This window comes from Haemaphysalis longicornis, unplaced genomic scaffold, assembly GCF_048455015.1.
Source record: "Haemaphysalis longicornis isolate Haplotype H1 unplaced genomic scaffold, Haemaphysalis longicornis Haplotype H1 scaffold_2, whole genome shotgun sequence".
Classification (NCBI taxonomy): Eukaryota; Metazoa; Arthropoda; class Arachnida; order Ixodida; family Ixodidae; genus Haemaphysalis; species Haemaphysalis longicornis.
This window is the reverse complement of record NW_027526295.1, coordinates 293,263,385-293,280,383: the sequence shown is the minus strand read 5'-3', so window position 1 is coordinate 293,280,383 and position 16,999 is coordinate 293,263,385. Positions and strand designations below refer to the sequence as shown.

The window sequence follows — 16,999 nt, the reverse complement described above, 5'->3', positions numbered from 1 at the left end:
ATGGTCGCTGGGATCAGGTTGCACCCCAAGCCTCCTTCTCCAATTCCACCAACAAGCCGATTTTTTAAAATCCGGTGAGAATTGTGCCGCACCGAGATTCGAACCACGGTCCTTCTGCACGCGAGGCGGATGCTCTACCTCTATGCCACCGCTGCACGTCGCATGGTACGCTGCCCTAGATAACACAGGCATTTTCGTCTGCCGGCTACCGTAACCGCCGGGCAGCTTTTCAGAGTTTTGGCTTTGCAACCTTGCCGAGTGCTCCGTTGAGTTTGATCTCAAACCAGAAAATTCTGGCCTCTGCTCGTCGCGCCCGCGGTGTAAGGACAGCGACTCTCGGGGCAGGTGGGGGGGATCGCCCCGGGAATTTGAACCAGATAAGGCTGGCCTGCCCGCACCGCTTCCGCGGGGCCTCCGGAAAGCGGCTGGCCGCAGACGGCGCCCCAGTTAATGCGGCCGTCAGGTTCTGTGCGCCTAGAGCTGGAGTCGTCCTCACCTGGGAGATCGAGACGTCAAAAATTTCTCGTACGCAAGTCCATTTCAACCCAGGATATGCCACGATGACGGCTTCTCTTTACGTCGATCTCACCGATTGACGCGATTCGACAATTTTGTTTTATGCGCGAAGGATATCTCGGCAAACCCCTGCAGTTTCCTCGAGGTCTATTTTCTGTCGTGGCCTTTTCAAAACCGTTTCCAAACCTCCCTGTTATGCCGTAGGGCAATCTATCACATTAAAAAAAAGTTCTGGGACCCGTTACCAGACCAAAAAGCAGTTGTGTGAAGTGAAGAATTAGAAGCCATTCCACTCTGAGAGGTCGATGGCCGGCGAAGCTTTTTTAAAAAATTACCATCCGTTTCTAAAAAACGTTGAGAGAGGGGCAAAAGCTAAAAGCGCGTCCAACTTTCGCCGAGATCGATTGTCAAACCTTCAAAGACCCGAATTGCAAACGAAGAACGAACCATGCGACGATTTTTCGCGCACTAAGAAACGCATCGACGAACGACGTAAATGTATACCCATACGTGGTTTAAGAGATAAACACATAGAATTGTATTCCTTCTTCATGATCGATGCGTGTATTGTCCTATATATACACGATCCTTATTTTCGATTTTCAAGTAACTGTTTGGACACAATGGAAGGCTGGTTTCATGCACGCGCCCTGTGTGTAGAGATCTGATCAGAGCTCGCTGGTTGACCAACCCGTCTACGGGGAAATGCATTAGTTTTGTGACAGAACGTCATCGTTCCGACTGAGGAATTTTTCGCTTTGAAAAAGACACGACATAATGATAAAGGAGAATTTTCGGGAAAGGTATGAGCAAACATTATTCCTCGAACGGTGGTCTCCACAAGAACAAGGTATCGTCTCTGACAGGATACAATTGGTCCAGTTCTCGACTCTTTTGAAATGTTTTGCTTGTCGTATAAATTATAGGGCACTGTAGTTTAGATACCACGTCGTCACTTCAGCGCTTGAACGGACGATCCATTGCGTGCCTGTCCAGCCAGTCCTCCTCCCCACGAAGACCAGTGAAGATTGGCAGACATCGCAGCTGGCGGCTGGTGACGGCGTACCGCGGCAGTCCTTGCACCGAACGGCTTAGCCTTTCCAGCATCACAATGCCACACATGTTCTGCCCTAGCTCTTACTCAGGCTCATTGTCCCTACCAAGGTATGTAGTACTGTGCGGCAGATAAGGGTAGATAAGAAAAAGACTTTTAACTGTTCTCTCTGCAGCTTTCAAACGCTTGGGTCCCACCGCCAGCTCAAGTGCCGTCAGTACGTCCCTCTGGCTTAGTCAACTTTCTGTTTTTCCCTCGTGACATTTGGGTTAAGTGCCGGGCAATCGCACACGCTTGAGACCATTTGAACTTGACCCACTCGGCAGTCAGCTGGAGGCAACACCAGTACACAGCTTGGCCAAATCGCCGCCTTCGAGGACTGCAGCTTGAACCAATGGGCCCGCTGTTTACGTCTCCGCCCCCCTCGCCGTCGAATCATGCCAGCAACGACTGCTGGCCAAGCCAGCGAGTGCAGCGGAGCCTCCTCATCGGCGGTCCTCTCCTCGCCGGGTCACTCCACGGCGATGCCTTCGATGACGTCTTGACCGCATGGCCCCCTTCTACGAGTGGGGTGATAAAGCTTGCTATGAAGTGTTTACTTTTCCTTTCAAGATTCTGGGAGAACATGGTCTCAAAAACGCGAAAGTTCAGTGACCACATGGCTCCACTTTCGATCGCAATTCGGCCGCAGCGGGGTAACTGCCGACCAATGGTCACTGCTGTTACAATGCTCACTGCTGCGACCAAGTTCGGTGAGGTACGGCACCCGCTACGCCAACCGAACTTCGGCGTCCAGTCCCGGCGTGCACAGATGGGCTTGGCAATGGAGCGTCTCATTGTGTCCACTTCCCGAGATGTTCTGCGCATGCCGGATTCTGCGCCGCCCCAGCGGACGTCTGCCGTGACAGCGATTCAGACAGATCTTGAAGCCTGCCACGCGGTATGAGTCGAGGCGGCTCGACCGAAAAGCTCCCATTCGGAGCAAATCTGACAGCGGCCCCTCTGCTACCTTTGCGGGAAAGTACTTCGTCACTTACCCTGGCATCAGACGGGACGGGGCTTTTCACCGGACCACACTCTAGGGGACGACAGCAACAAATCTAGTAGTGTCTGTCCCCGCATGAGCTGCCGCCTACTAATATTTGCACCGCGGTGAACCACACCGACGCAGTTCGTCTGGGAAAGTCGGTCTGACCGCGGTGCAAATGTTTTGTCGTATCTACACAACTTTCAGAGTGTTCTGATAATTGTTCTTTTAAAATATTAACAGAACGATTAAAATGTGCCTTCGTGAGGTGTTGCGAAAGTTAAAAATATTTTGCAACAGCTGACTTGGCCTGTGACTTGTTCGCCTCAGGATCGCAGACGATAATGCTCACATAAACTTCCAGCTACAGAAGCAAACAGGAAACGGAAAAGATGCTCTGTACTTTACTCTTACGGTGTTTTTTTTTTAATTTTTTGTCTATGCAAGATTAAATACAAAACTTTACCGTCAATTTTCCTGTTCTTTACGTATTTTTACATTCGCTAAAACTTTACAAGCCAAGCCAATTGCGAAGCAACTCGGGAACCTATACGTTTCCAACAACTGCAATGGTTACTTGCGGTCGCAGCGCCAATTTCTTCTCTAGTATATTTCGTCACGAAATAAAAGCTGGGAGCCTCACGTCTGCAGTGCCACATGAATACGCGGAGGTGACGTGGTTGCGTCACCTGCGCTTGATCGTTCAGAGCCCAGTGGGTCGTCTGTGCCTGCACATCAGAGCAACTGGACCACACGACTTGGCGAGGGTTTAACGGTTGCTTCGCCGGCGCTTGTCCCCTTGGTCTCGCCAACGCTGGTGCTCCTCCGGGGCTGTCTGGGCGTGCCCTTCAGCGCAAGATTTTGATTGATTGATTGATTGATTGTGGGATTTATCACACCGAAGCTACACCTGGGCGGTGAGGAGCACCGTATATATGGAGGAGGTATCCGGAATAATTTCGACAACCTGGGTATCTTTAATCTGGACACACCGGCGTTTTCGCGTTTCGCCTCCCTCTGAAAAGCGGCCGCCTTTGCCGGGAACCGAACACACGTCCTTGGCCTCGGCATCACAACGCCTTAGCCACTGAGGCATCACCTTGCGTATCCCACATTTTCGGCAAATTTTTCCTCCCGCAATGTGGACAAGAAAAGGCTCACCTCCGCTGACTTCGCAGGTGAGCGTGAGTGATTCTCCTTCCCGGTAGGGGCCGGCCACCTTGCCCACCTTGTTGCCGAACTTGTCCCTGATCACCGGTGTCTCCGGGGGAACTGGAACGAAAGACGATGCCGTACGGAAGGTCAATAAGCCGTAGGGAAACATTCGTGCCGATTGCAGTTCTTGACGTCAATGCGCGTGAACAAACGAAAGGGTCTTCTAAGCTTACCGATGAGGCAGCGGCCAGCACTGGCTATCAAAACTCAGCGTCACAGACAGCCCCAAATGCGGCAGTGCGCAAGAAAAATGAACGAAGCTCGCACTGACGCGTAAGACGTGAAAGTAGCGGAGCTGTACACAGCCTTCATGACCATCACGACGGTTTAGGTTCACGATTGCAGCCCATTTGCTTCTTCTTCGCAGCCGTAACCACATTTACTCCATCATTGTTGCTATAAGTGCGAGCTTCCTACTTTTTTTTGGAAGTGATAATCATTGGACATCACCTTGGAGGGGCGTGCGCTATGACGTGCCTTTCAAATTCCGAGCAAGTCTTTCCACGATTACGGCCAACGCTGGGGCTTTTTCTTTTTTCTTTTTTTTGCCAGTCTTCGCCAACATCCCAAAGTGGCAATGCTGGGCTTGACAAACGTGCGCCGGGGACGCCGGTAGTTCGGATTTCAAAACAGACATGAGGTGGCCGCCGTTTATTGGACTGGACGGCTGAAAACAACTTTGTTTGCTTCAGCTCCGGCAGTGCGACATTCTTTAGGCGTCAAACACATTCAGCTCTGGATTTAACGTTTGCAAAGGGCGAATTATTTTTATTTGTTGAATACTTTAGACTGCCCATCGAGTAGCAACCATGTACCCATTGTTTTCAGTATAGGTGTCTCTCCGAGCGCACCAAATCCCACGATGCACACTTTAGTTAACTATCAGGTTATGCAACACGAATTAATCCATCTCCTCTCTACGCAATGATTCTGCGGAAAATAGGGCTCTGTACGTCACAGCTTTACTAAAAAAGTCACGAAAAAATTGACAATATATTGTTTCTTCAGCCAGGAAAGATAGAAGCAGCCCTTGGTGGAATCAGGACTGCGCTAAGGATTATGTTCGGAGGAAGGAGGCATGAAAGTAATTTATCCAGGAACAATGCCCTCATAACTGGGTGAATTTTAAATATTACTCCGCAATTTTCCACCGAACAGAAGCTGTGGCTAAGGAGGAGTACCATGAAATTCGCTTTTCCGCGCTTTCCGAAAAGAAAAACCAGCGTGCGTTGTTTGCATTCCTGTGCAAGCGTAAAAGTAGTGATAATCCAAGTACAGTTGTTTCGGTCAAATCAAATCGAATCAAAGTTGATTATTTTCACGGTGGTGCACAAATACATTGGCGTAGTGGAGAAAGAGGTCCCAAAGTAGAGCACTGCCGAGGGGACCTCTTATTATTGAATGTACGAGAAGTGATAAAAATTAGAGGTTCAGCCTCATTACAAGTGTGCAATTTACAAACAAATGTGCCAAACCGGCAGACATACATCCAAACAATATTAGTTTATACACTATTACAAACCAGCGTTTAATTCATTGTTCGGGTTATTAGCAGACCAAAAAATAGGGAAGCCAGAGGAAAATGCGGTCATAGAGAAGCCGAAGGAAACTTTAGATTTCCTTGAACAGATCTCTGAGGAATTACAAAAAAGGTTCACTGCAACCATTCCTTCCATTATTCTAGACATAGAGCCCGGTTCCGAGTTTTCCGCGGTCACGACGGAAGAGATGGTTGATGCGTTCATGCGCCTCCCGGCGGATCCTGGCCCGGCGGTGTCTCTGCCTTCTGCGTAAATCTTCTTTTACAGGAATCACCTCAGGGTCTGTTGAATATTGTCGATACTTCCTTAGAAAAAGCATGCATTCCCGCAGGTTGGAGAATTGCGCAAATTGTTACCCTGCTAAAAAAACCCAGTCTTGGAGTTCTCCCGGACAATATTCGTACATTGATGCTTTGACTAGCAACTTAGTTGAATTGGTAGAGAGAATTTTACATGAATGTTTACTACGATTCCTCTCCAAAGCAAAAAAAAAATCCTGGGCAAGCTCCACTAACGTGAAACGTGGTAAGGGCCGAAGCATGCAGTGTATAAGTGTATTGTTGGCGCCTTGGCGTTTGTTCCAACGGAGATGAAACTGTTGGGTGGTGCAGGTATACAGTATTGCTGTAAAAGTCTCTCGTCTTTGAAGCACGAAGCTCTCTAGCTCGAGGCGTAAACGAGTGTCTCGGTGTTTTTTAAGTACGCGTAACATACTAGCACGAGGCGTAAACGAGTTTCCAGGTGTTTTAGACAGGGTGTTGAACCGGGACCGGAACCGAATCGCGAACCAGAACCGAACCAGGATTTTTGCCCGGAAACAGAACCAAACCGAATACCCATTTTTCCGCCATTTTGAAATTGAACGCGAACCGGAACGAATCGAAATAACCGTTCCGAACCGGTCCCGGGGCTTGAAAACTGTAATTTCTAGTTTTTGATTATGGTGGTCTACATTGAATCTGAAGATATTTTCACCACTCGCCCGACAGCTCCACCAACTATTACGCATAGAATGTAGTCCCATTACCCATCAGTTTTTCTTCCTATTATTACGCTCAATTTTATGTAGACTTGTTTGTATATACCATCCGTATCTATTAGGTACTGCCCATTTAACCCTTTTTTTTTGCATTTAGAATAAGTTAAACTTGAACGTATATTCCCAGGCAACATATCATGGCTTATTCCTCGTGGTTCCCACGTGCAGGCTGTTTAATATTGTGTAAGGTTTTCAATGTGCTGTTAATTCGAATGCATCCCTCCCCTTTGTGAAGGCCTTCAGGGTCCTCATGAACTGCTGGAGTGTTGTAAGCTTGGCTAGCTGGTACTGCTCCCTGATGGCTAACAGCGCAAAAACTGGGGAGGACACGTAAGGGGAGGACAAAAACAAGCGCTGTTGTTACTCTCAAATTCGAATGCACTGCTCTTCAAGCCTGCTCACAGAACATACCTTCCGCTAAATGGCCCCCTTCGTCCTACAAAAGCAATTTGAAGTCTGTGTTCACAAGGTAATCCACCATACAGTTCATGATAAAGCTTTTTGCGGCCCTAGCTGTAGACCGCACGGCGGCATCCATGCACTCTATCGCCGTAGCCCTCATACATACAAAGTACCCAATCATTATCACGGATTCCCAAGCTGCCTGCCGAAGCTTCTTAGGCGGGAGGGTTGCCCCTTCAACTTTAAAGTTACTATTACCACATCTACCCCGCCGGAAAGTTTATATCATCTGGACTCGGCCATTCCTCACGTACGGGCAACAACTTTGCTCATCAGCAAGCCTGCCCCCTCTCTCTCCAGGCTTCCGAGGAGACCACATCGTCAATCCCGCTCGTAACATATTAAGACATAACGCAATATTACCGGTCCGACAGACTACACTTTCCTCCCCCTCACCCTGCACTCTCCAAGGAAGAAGAATCGCTGCTCCGTAGACTACAAACTAATACCTTTCCTCACCCAGTTCCCCTGCATCGTAAATTTCCAACTTAATATTCCGCTGAATGCCAGCTTTGCTCACAACACGGAACTCTACCTCATGTTATAATGCAGTGTGGGCGCAATCCCAAACTTCCGCCTCTCCTATCTCCTCTTTCCCTTTCCACCCCTGACGTGTGGGAGAACCTGGTGACCAGCGACCATCTGGACGTACAGCAACTCCTGACGTCCTGACGTCCAGAGCGAAGGCTCTCTGCTCACCTCATGAATTCCCGGACTAGAGAACCACTCCCACTTCTGAAAGCTCAAATAAAAGTTTCTCTCTCTCTCTCTCTCTCTCTCTCTCTCTCTCTCTCTCTCTCTCTCTCCGATGAAGCGCTGCTTGTCGCCCTCCGGAACATGACGAGTGATGTCACGGGCCAAAATAACCTCTTTTACTTTTGACAAATGGGACTCAAAGGCAAAGTTTGGGCCCAACTGCAGAACATGGCGATCGGGCTCCGGAAGCTGCACGTCACCCAACGCGACCATCTCTTCTTGCGTGGGACTGGACCTTTTCCAGTTTGGGACGGTAGGCCGGACGATGTTCCATAGCGCTACCCTTACTTTGTCAGCGCTAACAAGAGCTACATGGAAAGCGTAGCAGATCAACCAATGTTTTTTTAATGCGAATTTTTTTGCCTCATTGTGCGAAAATGCGTGTGTGCGCCCGTGCTTCTGTAGGCATTAGATGGTATCAAATGCGATTGCGGACAGGCAGGTCCTATGCTACTAATAGAAGTTGTCTGCCCTGCCAAGAGGGTGCGTGCTTGCCAGCAAACTACCTTTTCTGACCACCTTTCTGCAGCAAGAAGATTCCTGCAAGGATGCGTGATTGGAGATGAGCGGCGGCCCGGCCGGTCACCAGCCACACAGGGAGGCGGGAGGACACAATGCCTCACCACAGCGATACTCGATTGCTCCACAAAACGACGCTAGACGGACAGTCGCCTGCTTAGTGGACGGACGGGGAAATGGGTAGCCTGGATGGAAGGTGCCCATTGCCAGAAGCTTCAGGCGAGGATGCCACAAAGGGGAAGACGGAGGTGGCGTCAGCGGCACCGGGGCGCGCTGCCGACTAGGCAGGAGTCTACATGCCTGCCTGCCAGAAGAATGTAGCGAAGATGCATTATTTGGAGACGAGGTGGTCGGTGAGGGGAGTGGAACACAAGGCGGTACCGCGGCGGTTCCGTAGAGTCATGATTTAGAGCGCAGCTTTGAAGCACCCGCTGCTCTAGTTTTGCGTATTCCCTCAGGGTCGGCCTCGTTGTAACCGAGACAACGAAGGGGCCACCGAAGATAGAGCGAAGAGGAAAGTGGAGGATAAAAGAATGGCAAAAGTGTGAGAGGGAGGGCGGTATGCAGAAACCGCGCCAGACATGCTCCCACGCGGCCTGCGCTACGAGATAACGCCAGAGTATAGCGCGATCCCTCATGCGTCCGCTGATGACGCGATCACTTCCTGAGACACAGGAGCTATACGCCGTCGCCGAGAAGACACCAGTTCGTGCTTCGCTCAACTTGCACATTAGGAAGTATTGTAAGCGTTAGTCAATTTTTATGTTAATAAAACTTCGGGTTTGTGAGCCAAGAATAAAATCAAATCGAATTATATAAATGACCTAATCTAAATTAACAAAAAGAAACTTCCGGCCCTAAAGAGTAATTCTTTCACATCCGTCAATTCATCAGCGGCAAGACGTGGGCAGCACCAACGAAGTCAATGTTACAGCTATACAACGCGCTGTTCTTGGGATGTCTACGGTACAGTGCTCCTGTCCTTTCCGGGGCGTGCCGCACATCTACTCGGTCACTTCAGGGTATTGGCCGCGAGGCGCACCACTGTAGAGGCCGGCGCTGTGATCGTTTTGACGTCACTTGTAGGATCACCGTTCCTATCTTGCTGCGTACTTAGCTTGCAGCACGAGACGCTTATCTTCGGAAGAGCTGACTAAACATATTTTCGTGTTAATTTCCGTCGTTTCAATTTAATTCTCAGTGCGTAAAGCGCAGTTTGACCTCATGAGGACTTTATAACTGTATCAGCTCTGGTACATTCTCCGCAAACAACTTGAGCGTGGTGGTGTATGACATATGTGACTGAAGGGTAAGCTTTGGCTCGTTTCCCGGATCAACAATGTAGACTACGACAATCACTGAGCTAAGTTTCTAGGTTTCCCTTGTTTGTAAGAATGTATAAAGCAGTAAACTATGAAGCGCTTACTGCTCGCAGAAACGCTCAGCACACACACCCGCCGCGCCTGCCCGAACTGACGCAGGTCGCGGCAGCTACAACTCGTCGCCGCTTTTTCAAAACACAGTAGTCGTGGAAAAGTAGTTCCACATTTGTGAAAGTGGATTTTAATGTAGTGAAAAATTGTCCTAGGCAGTGTCATCAGCTGCGGTTTTCAAAGCGATGCTCAAATATCTGCCGCGATCTACTCCGACCGGGCGCGGACGTCGGTGCCGGCAGCGCCGGCCCGCTTACGCGCGGTTGGCGAGTGGCCGAAGGATGGCGATACCTGCGCGCAAGAATCGGCCGATGCCGTGGCAGGTATCTTGACCGTCGATCGCTGAAACGGCAACCAACACGCATACAAAGTTACACATCCGAGAAAAGGGGCGGCAGTGTGGTGAAAAGTTCTATTAGGGACTGTCATTCGCAACTTCAAACAATAGCGGCGATGAAGCCGTGACGCTAAGCCTAAAGTTCCCAACATTCGATTAGGTGCATCCGAAGCCGGCGGCGAGCTGTTGGAGAAGACCGTCTCGTCGCACGCGTGCGTGTGTTTTCCCCTAACTTCCTTGGGCCCCCCCAACGCTCGGTTCTCCTATTCTGAAACTCCCCATTACCCCAAATCCTTTACGACGTGTTTCGCCTCGTACACAGCCTCGCTTTCTGTGAACAGTCGTGAGTTTCGAAATTGATGCTACAAAAAGGCAGCTTCTCATTGTAAACGGACCAAAGCCCACGTTGAAATTATAAATTCCCACGCCGAGGTGCTAATTGAAACTAAATATAGCCATGTCCAAACCTCCTCGAAGGCGTCGAAAACTCGCGTTCATACTATTCATACTTTTCGGACAAGTCGTCGCCAAACGTAAACATATCAGCCGTGCAGAGTGCAGACCACGGCAGTGATCGTTAATCGAATCCGGGCATAACTATAAAAAAACATTGTAGGGTAAATAGGTACTGCTTAAGCTAAACTGCAGATCATAGTAGCACTTTTACACGTGTACGGTGAAGCAATCCGATAACCGTTCTCACGTAGTCATTTATTTACCAGGCAATGCGAGAAGTATACGCGCGGTGAGATCACAAATGAGAGAAGCGTTTTTGTCTCTACTACAAGAAGTTTCTTTGCACACACAGTCTCGTCACCAGTATTTCACAATGAATTTAGCGCGTACTTGTCTCGATCAGTTACAACGTCCTTGGCGTTAGCTGGTTGCCTACGAGCTGTGGGTTGCTATCTATACGCGGCTGTGTCGCCGGTAAAAAGCGAGTCGCACAATGCTGGCCTGGATTATTCGGTCTGTAGAACACGTTTTAGTGTAATTTGCATCCAATCAATAAGGACGAGACGGTGACAAAAAAAATTGGCCGCGTATCCACGTCTTTCCTTGCAAATGTCGTCAAAAGACGATAGTCTTTATTGACTTTTGCCGAGTAAATGCCTCCCTTCGCTTTCCCGCTCACCTCTCATGTTGTTCCTCTTGCGTCGCGTTAGTCCCAAGGTAAAAACGCCAAAGGTTTGCTTAAATCTTTTTAAATTTCCCGCGTTCCACTGCTCCAAACCGGGTGTCTCGATGCCAACGCTGCCGTACGGCGAAGACGCGCGTGAATCGAGGCGCCCTACTTCAACGTTTATAGAACCGCGTTTCCCTACTCCACGTGCGTTGCAAGGAGAACGTGGAACCTATCTAGTGGAACCTTTCGTAACTGTTGCCGGTTGATTCCTAAAATGCCGCAAGAAGCTATAGTGGCGCGGGCGACAGCAGGCGGCGGCAAAGTGAATTTTTTTTCTGGAGTTGATGAAGTATTTAATTTCGGCAAGTCAAGCATGTATGATTTTTATAAAGGAACACTGGAAACATCACTTCTGTATTAATTTGTTCTCTTATATTTGCGTAATGTCTTGTTCTTCTTCAACAATGTTGACAGGTATGAACATTACACCGGACTTAGACGGGTAGATTTAGCTGTGAATCTATAAGGCTATTGCGCAGGCATTGTTTTAGTTTGGCCGGGTGGCTGGATCGAGTCACAGACAGACAGACGGACAGACATAGAGACAGACCAAAATTTCTGGGTTTAAGTAGCCCAAGAAAGACTATCGTCTTTAAAGAAAGCAAACACGATGTCCCACACGCCCATGAAATGTGTTGTAGCAGACGACAACGCACCCCGGCGTCCTACAAGTGACGTCACTCGTAGGTGGCGCCACGGTATGTCCTCGAGGCCAATACAAGCTCAGACGGTGTGAGCCTGTCTTGACCTACCACGATGTACGACCACAGCAGCGACCATTGCGCTGGTTCGGAACCACCCTTTGGCAGCCCTTGTGGAAATTGAAATACTCGGGACACATATCAAGCACCTCGCCCGTCTACCTGATCATAACCTCGCGGGAATACCAGCGACCCGTCCGCGGGCGTCGTTCGCAAGGGTAGTAGCTTCCCACAACACCAGCATTCCGTCGAACTATACGCCAGTGATGCGATCGCTCCTTCCGCTGTGGTGTGTGATGCAGCCCCGAGTGTGCCTAGATATTCCAGGAGTAAAGAAAAAACGCGATCTTCCCATACCAGCCCTGCAACAGCTAACTTTGACATACCTGCACGAGACATACAATGACCGAACCCATGTATACACCGATGGCTCGGTAACATCGTCGGGTTCTGCCGGCACTGTTATTATTCCACAATGTCACTGTCCAGACAATTCAAGATAGCTAATCCTACAACCTCCACGGCTACAGAACGTACGGCCATCCGTTGCGCTCTTCGCACCATCGAGCAAAGTTCGTGCCGCAGATGGGCTATCTTCTCTGATTCGAAGGCTGCACTTCAGTCACTCCAGTCAGCCCTGTGCCGGGGACCTCACGAACAGCTCCTGACAGAAATAAGAATGGTGTATGACCGTGCTACCCAGGCGGGTCCTGATGTCACCCTGCAGTGGCTTCCCAGCCACTGCGGCATTTTCGGCAACCAAAGTGCGGACGCTGCCGCCCGGCTGGCGCATCAAACAGCGGCAACTGTGCTCATCCCACTCTCTAGGACGGACGCAAGTACGGCCCTCCGCATACTTGCCCGGGCAACAGCAATCTCCCAATGGCATCCAGAAGAATTCACATGTGCGCGCATTGGTGCCCTCGACCCGCACCTGCAGCGTCCCCTTCCATTAAGCCTCCCACGGTCTGGCGCAACTCTTCTTTGCCGTCTCTGGCTGGGGGTGGCTTTCACAAATGCTTATTCATACACAATAGGAATGGCAGCAAGTGAGGAGTGCGAAACGTGTGGCACGCCGGAGACGATCCGGCACGTTTTATGCGAGTGCCCACGCTACTCGCCTGAAAGAAAAAAAGCTGTCGTCAGCACTCAGGAACCTGGACTCTCGGCGGCCATTTTCGGAGGAGAAGATTGTGCGCTACTGGCCCTCTCTGTCATCCGCTCAGAAGGCGACTAAGGAACGTTTACGCTTTCTACGGGCGACGAACTTAAACACCAGACTATAGGCTGAACGCCTCCAATGTCTATCAGTGTCAGTGCTTCAGCGCTGGTCATACGTGTCTACTCCAATTTCTTTTTGTTCTTTCTTTGCTCTTTTTTGCCTATTTTTCCTTTCCCAGGTGCAAGAGAGCAAACTTGGCTCTTAGCATGTTAACTTTCCTGCCTTCCTTCTATACCATTCCTTCCTTCCTTCCTTCCTTCACACACATAAGTTGCCTGAAGCGTCTCCTGTGAGCCATTTATATCTGTTCAGTTCATGTTAAAATAGTTTGCACTGCCGTTTTAAGGAAGTCTGGAAAACTTCCCATCAACGCTTTCACTCTTTCCTTCGCATCTGGAAGCACTGCGAACGCTCCAGCTATGGTAGCACGGAGTGGCACTGCCTGCTTCGCTGGTCGCAGCAGATAGGCCTTCCGTTTCTGCATTGCTTTTCTTTAATCAGCGCAGCTGTTCAAGCTTGAACTTGGTCCAGTTCAGTTAGCAAAGAAATACCAACAACAAAAACCTGCGCCGCTTTCAAACGGGGCACCATCGCAGAAAGGATGCTATAACAGCGAAGCCGGCTTTTTCGCCTGCTCGAGTGTGAGCACAAGGAGCACAGCATATGGAGGAACAAAGAGGGAAGGCCGACCCAGACACCCGTTCTCGTAAGACGATGGAACACACAGTGAGCGCGGCAGTGGGTTGTAATTCCCCCTCTTGTTAGTTTGTGCACTGCTCTACTTGTATTTTATTTCTGTCAAACTAGCTGCTCTGATATTTTTGCAAGTTCTGTATGTACTTACTCACTTTTTTTTCCAGACCACTCGGCCACTTTTTTTTTCTTTATTACCAGTCTTCAACACACATGCACAACACAAAAATAACCACACGCTGCATGTGAGACGATACACACCGACATAAACCTACCAGCCGTGACTCCGGCTAGGCATTGTCATTTAATCATTACTTTATAGTATTTAACGGCTCCAGAAAATTCAACCAATCTGGTATTGGCTGCTGGACTCTCAGCCCCTCAACGAACTGCGTGACACTCTCCCGCAGAAACTGCCGGGCCGGTCGGGCATCCACGTCGCCATAGAACCACGCCATGCGCGCCCGCCATATGCTGTGAAGGTCCAGGAGCATTATTAAATCGTATGGGACTCCTTCGTTATTTTCTGTGGGTAAATACCGCATGCCATGTGGTTTAAGCGAGAAGTCTTCGTGCAAAGTTCGCTGCATAGCATCCCAAAAGTGAACCGCAATCCAACAGTGTATAAAAACGTGGTCTATGTTATCCGGTTTTTTACAAATTGTGCAGTCAGTGCCTCACGGTGTATCTAACCCCTTTTCTTTTAACCATGTTTGCACAGTACGTGTCCCCGAATGAAGTTTAAAAAAAATTACGCCCATCTTCCCGCGAGGGAACCCTGATGTGATGCGACGCATCAGGGTGGAGCGTTTGGACTGACGCTGGTATTGAATTGCGTCAGTCCACTCGCTGAAGGGACTGTAGCTTCCATCACGTCTTCATCGGAAGATCTTGCACGGAGGTATCGTCAAGCAAAGTCAAGTCAAGTGCGAGAGCGAGCGCTGGACTGATCCGGCGCCGTGCGCTCCCCCGCTTATATTCCCGCTTTTGAAAGGAGAGAACCGGGGGGGGGGGGGAGGGAGAGTCGCGCGCACGCGCACACATGCGCGCACCCAGAGCAGCGAAGCGCATACGCGCAGCTGTTGTTATGATAATGAGACGGAGTGAGAGTGTTGCGCACAGCTGTCGGAGAGAAGAACGAAGGAGAGTTGCGCATTTGCAGTGAGCATGCGGACAACGCCGCGACGACAACGGAGGGACATACCCGAGAGCAAGAGATGCGTCGCATCTAAAAAAGGACTTCACCCCCGCGTTTTTACAGCCATACACGCTTAACTCTTTTCAGTACATCTGGGCCTTCTTTGTACAGTTCTCTATACCGCGGTACCGGGAACAGACTGTCGCAAATATCTTTATATAATTTTCTATGTGACACTGTACTCAAATAGTCCATCGAAAAGCCAGTTCAGAGAAACCTGAGTGACATGACAACTTTTTCAAAATATTCTGAAATCCTTCCTTGCATGTGCAAACTGGATACGTCAAATTCCGGCAGCGATTGAGACAGCCGCATATGGCAAACTGTTCGTAAAAAAGGATCGCTTGTATGGCGAAGACAAAGAAACCTATTCACCAGCTGGCGGACTAAAAGGTGCTCACAGGAGGTCCCCATACAGCCTCGTGCTATGAGACCTCCTTCTGTATATTCTCCTATGTATGCTGTTTATGAACGCACAATAAACATTATTCTATTCTATTGCATTCTTTAAAAAATAAACACAAAAACACTCCTGCTTTTTTTCCCGAACCCATCTGTACTCGTTTGTACCGGTTTGAACCAGTTCGAACCGGAACCGAATGGTTCTCCGGAACTGAACCGTAACTGAACCCAGAAGGCTTGAACCTAAAGCCGAACCGAACACGAAAAAAATCCGGTTCGACACCCTGGTTTTAGTACCGTGACTACATGAGACGAGCGACGATTGCTACCGCGACTACATGACACGGCAAGAGCCCCAACCCCTAAAGGGCTTCACCCCTAATATTATTAGTCCCCATCAAATCGGCTTTCGCCTAGGCGGTTCTATTTGGTCGGCTCGTGTTGACTTGGAGAGTACAATTCAATTTTCTCGCAGCAATAAACAGATTTCCGCGCTGGTCACACTGGACATTACCAAGGCATATGACAGCGTGGAATACAGCGTTCTGATTTCCAAACTGAATAATTGTGGTTTGCCCAAATGCACCCTTTCCTGGATACATCAATTCTTAATCGGTCGGGAATCGTTTGTTCCAGAAGCGGTTTTCATTCATCGACTCGACAGCAGACAGGGGGTGTTCCGCAAGGATCGGTTCCCTCGGCCATCCTTTTTTATGTACTGATGATTTCCCTTCCAATCAATCACAAAGTTTGCTCTTATGTATATGTTCATGATATAGCCGTCTTTTCTGCTGCGCCGAATATTCATGATCTATATGAAGAATTACAAGCATATCTAAGTTCCATCTAGAGGTGAATTGCCTATTTGCATTTGTCCTGGTGTTTCCAGTATCCACTCCATGTTAACGTGTGTCTGAGTTACCGAGAGGAGATCATTTCTTAGGTAACAGCTTTGAAATACTTGGGTATTGTCTATGACATCACACTTGATTGGCGCTTACACATAAACCACATTTTGGCAATAGGGGACCGCGCTTTTGCACTGTTGCGTAGAATTGGCAACACCCTAGTAGGAGGCACACCCTATTTTTTATTTACGGTCGCTATGTGCGGCCCGCTTTAGAATTTCGGTGTGTCCTCTTTCCGGCTTCAGCAGCTTACAAACTCCGTCCTCTCGTTCTTTAGGAGCAGCGAGCACTGCGATTGTGCCTCGGCCCTTCGAGACACATCTGAAATAATATTTTGTATTTATAGGCCCACTTGCCGTGTCTATAGAGCCTCAATTTAAACTTTTGACAATGCAGACTATGATGAGAATCTTCGAATCTCATCTGAGCAAATCTCTATCATTAATTGTGGTTCACCCTGTATTATTTTCTGACTCTCCATGGCCTCGATACAGTCGTCCTCAATGTGTTCCAAAGCTTGCTTTCGCCGCTCAACATCAGTCTTCCGGCTTTGTTTCCGATGTTGCATGAAGTTCTGCCTGCTCCTATTACCCTCGACAACGTTTTCCCAAATAACGCCAAACTTCTACCCAAACGGATATTGACAGGTTTGCTGGACAGGGAATTTGCTCTGTCATTTGGCAGTGTGCATCGGATGCATCGCAACGTGCGGAGGAGATGGGCGTGGGAATTTTCAGCCCCCAACTGAACTGGTCATTTTCTTACCGTTTACCTGACTTCACTCCTATAT

The 16,999-nt window shown here is 49.1% G+C and overlaps 1 protein-coding gene across 2 annotated transcripts in view; it reads right to left on the bottom strand.

Annotated features, from left to right (window-relative positions):
- The window catches only part of LOC144170858 (neural cell adhesion molecule 1-like), an 871,116-nt gene that overhangs the window by 230,364 nt on the left and 623,753 nt on the right, over positions 1 to 16,999 (bottom strand). For both annotated transcript variants that reach the window (XM_077700881.1, XM_077700882.1), the window contains exon 3: positions 3,759 to 3,869. In XM_077700881.1, the coding sequence (XP_077557007.1) occupies positions 3,759 to 3,869 (111 nt within the window). The remainder of the gene's footprint in view (positions 1 to 3,758; positions 3,870 to 16,999) is intronic.